Source organism: Motacilla alba, chromosome 4, assembly GCF_015832195.1.
Source record: "Motacilla alba alba isolate MOTALB_02 chromosome 4, Motacilla_alba_V1.0_pri, whole genome shotgun sequence".
In the NCBI taxonomy this organism is placed as follows: Eukaryota; Metazoa; Chordata; class Aves; order Passeriformes; family Motacillidae; genus Motacilla; species Motacilla alba.
Window position 1 is genome coordinate 36,098,330 of NC_052019.1, and position 7,518 is coordinate 36,105,847.

Below are 7,518 nucleotides of genomic sequence, written 5' to 3' on the forward strand. Positions count from 1 at the left end.
ATTACTCACCCGTGCAAGGCTGGTTCCAGAAGGGACTTTATATGGGACGTACTTTCTGTAGATATGTCCAACTCGAGAGCATGGAACATCATACATGCCACCTCCACACATCCACACCTGGAAAGCAGACAGAAAGCAAGAGAAAGAATGATTCCTGGAAACAAATGAGGCAAAAAAACACCTTTTAACTAACGTGTATGTGAAAAAACAACATCATTCTGTGCCGACCCCTCTCACAGTCATGGTGTTCTTCTTGGCATGCTGGTAACTGGGATATGGTAATGTGGCAGACTCTCCCACCCAGAACCTCACTGTGTAAAAGGAGAACATGTTCAAAAGAAAATTAAAAAAAATATATAAATAGAATAGGAATAGGGAATAGGACAGGATAGAATAGAATAGAATAGAATAGAATAGAATAGAATAGAATAGAATAGAATAGAATAGAATAGAATAGTATAGTTTGGGTTGGAAGGGCGGCCACTTTCATTGTGCTTGCCTGTTTGTGTTATAGTGGGTATATCTGCCTGGTCCTGGAATTCAGTCCCTGACTGACTGTGCTATTCATACTGTGAATGGTGAAAATAGGGGTTAGAGTAAAGGCTTGAATTACAAAATGATTTAGGTAGCTGCTTCTTACAGATCATTTGTGTATCAGCCCTTACAGACCCTTAGCATTAGCCTGGCATCCAAGATCTGATAATTAAAGGTTTGAGGATCTAATCTCATTACAGAGCAAACCTAAATACACTAATGTAAATGTCTAAGGAAGACTTGAAACCAGTGAAAGTGGGGCTTTGTCTTTAAATTCCATGGATGCAATGTGCAGTCAGACAGAGTTGAGAGCTTCTTGGGAAGCTGCTGCTTACTGTCTGCCATCACAGAATTGACTAAGGCACAGGAGCTCTGGGCAGGTGCCTCTGGACATGTCATCTACTCTCCTAGTAAGCACAATACTTCTTAGGGAGGAAGTTGACTGGTGGATTGGAAATGGAGACCCAAATGAATGCTCTGCCACCATGCCAAAATAGCTTATTACCACCCAGAGCAATCTTGCATGAAGTCATGCCATGCAGACATGAGGATCGTTTTCTTTAAAAAAAAATTTGTAAAATCTGCCTCTTAAATAAACCTGAAATCCTCATCTATTTCATCTTGTGACAGCAAATTCACTGGAAAACATGCATAAACATAGTCAAACATCATAAAAGCAAGAGTATTAAAATAATGTTATTTACTTTTCTAACAACATTTCCTCTGTATGTTACATTGTTTGTACTTTTTTTAAGAGAGAATTTCCTCTCTGTGCCTGTCTTCAAACAACCCAGTGCATCAATGAAAGCACAGACCTATGTTTACTATTTGTTCTTATTTTTTTTAATGGAGGTGTCATTTCAAAGGCTAGACAAAATATTACTGTGATTACTCAAGGCTTCTTAGCCTTTGAAGAATGGACAGAATAGCAGTGTGACTCAAAGGTCAGCCCCAGAAAAAATTTAAAAGACAAGAAAGCAGAAACTACATATATATATATACACACATACATACATACATAAATATACACATATATATATATAAATAGGCTGGTATTACTTTAACTGAGGCAATGAAAGCTGCAGTAGAGATATATTGCATTTCCTCTAAAGCAGTAGGATAACAGTAAAAAAAAAAAAAAAAAAAGAAACCCCAGTCAGATATGCTGAGGCAATAACAAGTGGGAGGAAATAACACCGTGTTAGGCTTATATTTGATAGATATAAAACCTAAAAATGCTGTGCTGCACCTGAGGTATGCTGTGCAGGGTAATTGAAATGAATCTTGGGCTGCCTTGAAGGATATTTAGCAGCTGTTCCTGTTTATCTTTCAGCTTCAGAATGGTATTAAAAGCATTTTTTATACTTTCCTGAGAAGATCAATTCTGGCAACTTTGTCTTTAAAATGTGCATTTTTATGTCACACGCACTAAATACAAGAAATTGGAGAATGACTTCTGTGTTAAGTATTACAGACCTCCAGTATACCACAAAAGAAACTCAGGTGGTGTGGGACATTTGGCAAAATTGTAGAAGCAATGAAACTCTCAGGATCGTTAATGTCTCCTTCTTACAAAAGCAATGAATCTGGTCTGCAGCTGAGGTATAAAAAACAAAGATGAAACCAAAATAATGCAATTCCAGTTTGGAAAGATCAAAAGAGTAGTTTATGTGTCAACTAGAGACTATCTCACAATTTATCTTTATATGGCTCCTTCCAACAGAATGTTGCAAAACACTTTATAGGGATGGTTGAAAGCAAAAAGCAGGCATTAACACAAGCCTTTAAAGAAATTAAGCTGTGGTTTTGTGGCTTTGTTCCTGACTGGAGTTTAGATGCCACAGATGTATTTTTTGGCTCTGTTCTACAGCTCCTGTGGGATTTTGGGTGAATCACTCTCTTTTCACGTTACTTCTTTGTCTTTTAAATTGAATTCTGCCTTCTCTTGTGATTCCCCCACCTTATCTCTCTGGTTTATGAGTTATCCAGCCTGGAAGCTACCTGGAAAATGTAAATACTGCGCATGCAAGACTGAGATTCCAATCCATATGCTACACTGTAGACATAATTACTGTAGTAAGAGACTCATGATTTTTGAGCAGTGGAGGATGTGTCGCTGGGGAAAAGGAACATAAACATACAGCAAATTATGCAAAGGATTTAGAGGGTGCTGTATGGACTTTGGATTAGGCTTCAAAACTAATTGAGAAATATACTGCTGCTGAGAGTCAGTAACAAGACAGACAACAGGGAAGGGAAAATACAAACTGTAAACTGGTGGAAGAGGAATATAAAGTATTTCATGCAAAGGCAACAACTCGGTGCTCTTCATGTTGTGCAAGAGGGATGGACTACAAACAGGAGAAATGTATTACAACAGTGGGTCTGAAAAAGTTGTAGAAAATAAGAATATAAAAATTTTATGGGATTTTCCAGTCACTCTTCTTGCAGTATAAGCCAAAAGAATAGATTTGGCAGTTGTAGAAAACGAGAAAGAACAATATTTTCCTGTGAACTTTTACACATAGTGAGAATGTTCCTCTAAATGAAAAAAAAATTGAAAAATAGGATCACTGACTGCAAATCTACAGTCAATGGGTCTGCAAATTGAAAAACCATTTACTGGAGGTGAAGTGGGATTTCCTGTCAGGAAATATTAAAACTGTACCATGTAAACTGGGAACTGATGACTGTGGGTATTTCAACAATACTCACCAGCACCTCTCAAATTCTGAGAAAACTGGCAATATTCCACATTTGTCAGTCCTTCATATAGATTACAACTGCACTAACAAGTGGTAATGCTCCTCCACTCCCTGTCTCCTGCCAAGATTGACAGCTGTGGAGGAATTAATAGTGATTATGATGATAATAAAAGGGATTAATGAACTGGGAGGTGAATTTTGGAAAACAGGGACGAAGAGAATTTTGAAAATGTATTGGCATGGATAAGGATAAAATAACTGTAGATACACATAACTACCTTCAAGAGGCTAGGGATTCCCCATTAGCATTTTTGTTAAGGTATGATTTACGATGCCTGAGGAATGCCTAATGCAGAAGATTGCACAAGGTTTGCATGGCCAGGTTTTGGTAGCCGGGGGGGGGGGGGGGGGGGCAATAGGGGTGGCTTCTGTGAGAAGCTGCCAGAAGCTTCCCTCAGGTTCAACAGGGCCAATGCCAGTTGGCTGCAGGACGGACATGCCCCAGTCCAAGGCCATCAGCAATGGTGGTAGCACCTCTGGGATAACAGATTTAAGAAGAGGGAAAAGTTCCTGTGCAACTTTAGCCAGAGAGAGGAGTGACAATATGGGAGAGCACCAGCTCTGCAGACATCAAGATCAGGGAAGAAGGAGGGGGAGGAGGTGCCCCAGGTGCTGGAGCAGAGATTCCCTTGCAGCCTGTGGTGAAAACCATGGTGAGACAGCTGTGCCCCTGCAGCCCCTGAAAGGTTCATGGTGGAGCAGAGATCACAGAGGACGTGCTGCCCCTAGAGGACCTCATGCTGGAGCAGGTTAAGAGTGTGAGGAGTCCTCTCCCTGAGGAGGAAGGAGCAGCAGAGACAACATATGATGAACTGACCGTAGTCCCCATTTCCTGTTCTCCTGAGAGTGAGGAGGAGAAGAAAATAGGGAGTGAAGTTGAGAAGAAGAAAAGGGTGGGGAAAGATGTTTTAAAATTTGGGTTTATTTATCATTGCCCTATTCTGATTTGACTAGTAATAAAATATTTTTTCCCCAGTTCAGGTCACCTTTGCCCATGATGGTAACTGATGAGTGATCTCTCCCTCTCCTTACGTTGATCCAGGAGCCTTTTGCTATATTTCCTTTCCCTGACTCTCATGAGGAGGGGGGTGTTTGAGCAGCTTTGCTAGGCACCTGGCAAACAGCCAAGGTCAACCACAAGGGTCTTCAGGAAACACAGGACATTAGTATGTTTTGCTACTCTGTGTTGTAGTGATTACTACAGAAACTGTGCCTCTCTAATGGATTTAAATCTAGGATTTCCCAAATAGTGGCTTTCCTTGTTACTGTGAAGAGATGCTATTAACCAGGTGAGTTCCAGTGCTTTGCCAGCTTTCACAAGTCTAGCACACACCGAAGAGTACTGTCAGCAAGACGTCATACACCTTTTTAATGAAAAAAATGGACCCTGATGTTGCCAAAAATTAAAATCCTGAACACTTTCTTGTGTAAAATCTAATCTAAGAAACTATTTAATAAGAGGTCATATTTTGAGGCAGTTTGTGCCTGTGTCACCACCCAGAGTACTCCAAATAATTATTTGCCAAGCAAATTAAAGTAAGATGTGGCATCAACACACAGCATCTGTCCGACAACACTTCCACAGGCCATAGATGTGGATACTCTAAGAAAGAGTAAATTGTCATCTCTAGATTCACTCAAGTGAAACCAAGGAAGCTGAACCAGTCTGCCTGTTTGGCTTTTTCACTGACTTTCACTGACTTTGGAACAATTTGCAAGTCCTCTATCTTACCAAGTTTTCTCAACAGATTTGGTGAATTGAACCGTCTGGCCAACTTGTCCTCATTTAATAAGTTTTAAGATAACTGAATCTATACCTACAGTACAATCTGCTGAAGCAGAAACCTTTCCCAAACTGATTATGGCAATTCTGATGTAATAAACCTCAGTTCTTTCTGTTTCTCTCTTCCACCTCTGTGATTTTTTCCCTATTTTTTTGTTATTCCAAACCAAACAACAATCTTTTTTTTTTTAATTTACATCTCTTAAATTCTTCCATTAGGAATTTCCTCTTATTTGGCAGTTATTTCTAAAGACTACTTTTTTCTTCTTTTAACACTAGTAAGAAAGGACAAGGACCCTAAGGTTATTATATACTAATAAGACAGATCCAGAGATATGACTGACACGAGACACAGTGTGCCCCAGCTGCCTCCAAAAAAAAAAAAAAAATCTCTCACTTGAACAAAACACACTGGGACAATCTGGTATCTCAATTTCCATTGTGTTACCATGGTTTCTATACAAAGTCTGTAGAGAACAACAAGTATATTCTTTGCGATGATGAATAAAAGGAATATTTGAAATAGGATAATAAAATCATGGGTGACCTGTCAGAGATCATTGTGACAGCTACAAGTAACTACTTATATTTGCCTCTGAAACAATCTAAATGGACAGAAGGTAAATCAATATATTCTAAACATACGGTCTAGCTATTGAGTTTCCCCTGCCTTCCTGTTTTATTTTGCCGAGGTATAAAAATGATTTGGAGAAACATGAGAGTAAGCCAGTTAATGCAAAACATTTTGCAGTTCTTGGAACTCCTGTAAAGACAGCTTAGAAAACCAGTGCTGGGTGACACTGTACATTTCATTCAACAGAATGGCCAGAGCATTGTTTTAATTGCAGCTGAAACTCAGCTGCAAGATATCTGATGTTAGTCATGGCTGACATGCTATATTTATTTAAAGAGCTTTACACTGACAGAGTTTGGAAGTAGGCTGGAAAGATCCTGGAGCTAAATTTGAATTGCAGTTTCAGTTCCAAGCTTTATCCAAATACGTTTGACTCAAATAATCATGAAACTCTATCAAGCCCTTGTAAAACTTTGCATGTAGAGACCATAAAGTAAAATTTTTATGTCCTTGGGTATACTGGAAAATAAACTCAGTTTTCAAAATTTGACATGTTAGTCCTCATCAAACTAATAAAAATGCCTGTCTTACATGTAGAAAGTAACAAGACTTTCAGCTCTACATGTAAATGCCAAGTAACTTCAATACACATGCCCACATACAGGATATGAGTGTATGGCTATAACATGGCTGGTTGTACATAACCTGAGCACTTGAAAACTCCCCACATGTCATTACAACAATTTAAATGTAATTTTAAAAAGTCTGCTTTGGAACAGCTGGCCTGCAGACAACAGCTCATGGCAGCTGAGCTCCTCTAGTGATCCACTGCTATTGAAAGGAGTCCCTCTTCCTATGACTTTCTCTATTTCCAGCCATTTTCTTGAGCTGACTACAGGGGACCCTAGCCCCAGAGATGATTAAACTTGTTGATCTGGACAGAAAAATGGTTCTATTTTCTTTTCTGCTGGATTAGTTCTCTGTTGGCTTGTTGGACTGAGCTCAACACTTGAGCACAAACACAGCATCTGAGCAAAGGTAAGTGGAGAAGACTTGATAAAAGGGTGGAACTTCATTCTTTGACAGTGGTAAGCTACCTTGTTTTCAGAGGGAGCTACACTCAGTGTGACTTTCTATGGCTTCTAGAACATTTGCTTATGGCACTGTGGAAATTACTAATGAAAAGAAGTATTGCATTAAATTAATTACACCAGCAAGGAAGTGTTCTATAAAGTGGCTTGATGACTTACCTTAAAGGAGATTTCATACTGCTCTCCTCCCCATATTTCTAATCCTGGATCATAGCCTCCCAGCTCCCAAAACCATTTCCGGTTAACGGCAAATAGACCTCCAGCCATTACAGGAGACCTGAATAAAGCAACACAAACAATAATGAAGATGTTTGTGTGTGTGTGCGCGTGTGTGTGTGTGTGTTTGCCCTCTGGGTGTGTTTGTAGGAATGTTTATTTGAATTGTGAAGTTATGAAAGGCATAGATAAGCATAGATGACAGTAGTGTAACCAAACAATATTTACCTTTATTCATCCAAAAAGGGGCTCCAGATGAGAAACAGGCAATGTGGTAGTTCTAGAGAATGGCAGACAGTCATGCACAAACTCCTTTTTAAAAAAAAAAATCCCAACAAAACCAAGGCCAAAAAACCAATAGCCTCCCCAAAAGTTCTGTTTGTTGCTAAGTAACAGAGAAAGAAAGGGACTCTGAAAAACTGCTGAAGTACTTAATGAGTCTCAGTACTCCATGTGAAGTATTGTGCATTTGAAAGTGAGCAAAAGTTTTCGATTAATTTCAGTCTCATATGTGCTGGCTAGAGAAAGGCAGAAAGGTGAAAGAGGATGGCTGAA

At 39.3% G+C, this 7,518-nt stretch overlaps 1 protein-coding gene and 1 long non-coding RNA gene across 5 annotated transcripts in view; one reads left to right on the top strand and one right to left on the bottom strand.

Moving 5' to 3' along the window:
* The window catches only part of LOC119700019, a 94,137-nt gene that overhangs the window by 73,455 nt on the left and 13,164 nt on the right, over positions 1 to 7,518 (top strand). For both annotated transcript variants that reach the window (XR_005256634.1, XR_005256635.1), the window contains exon 4: positions 6,532 to 6,694. This is a non-coding gene — a long non-coding RNA (uncharacterized LOC119700019). The remainder of the gene's footprint in view (positions 1 to 6,531; positions 6,695 to 7,518) is intronic.
* Positions 1 to 7,518, bottom strand: part of GALNTL6 (polypeptide N-acetylgalactosaminyltransferase like 6) — a 432,689-nt gene that overhangs the window by 37,278 nt on the left and 387,893 nt on the right. For all 3 annotated transcript variants that reach the window (XM_038134223.1, XM_038134222.1, XM_038134220.1), the window contains 2 exons: positions 6,907 to 7,024; positions 10 to 117 (listed from right to left, as the gene is read on the bottom strand). In XM_038134223.1, the coding sequence (XP_037990151.1) occupies positions 10 to 117; positions 6,907 to 7,024 (226 nt within the window). The remainder of the gene's footprint in view (positions 1 to 9; positions 118 to 6,906; positions 7,025 to 7,518) is intronic.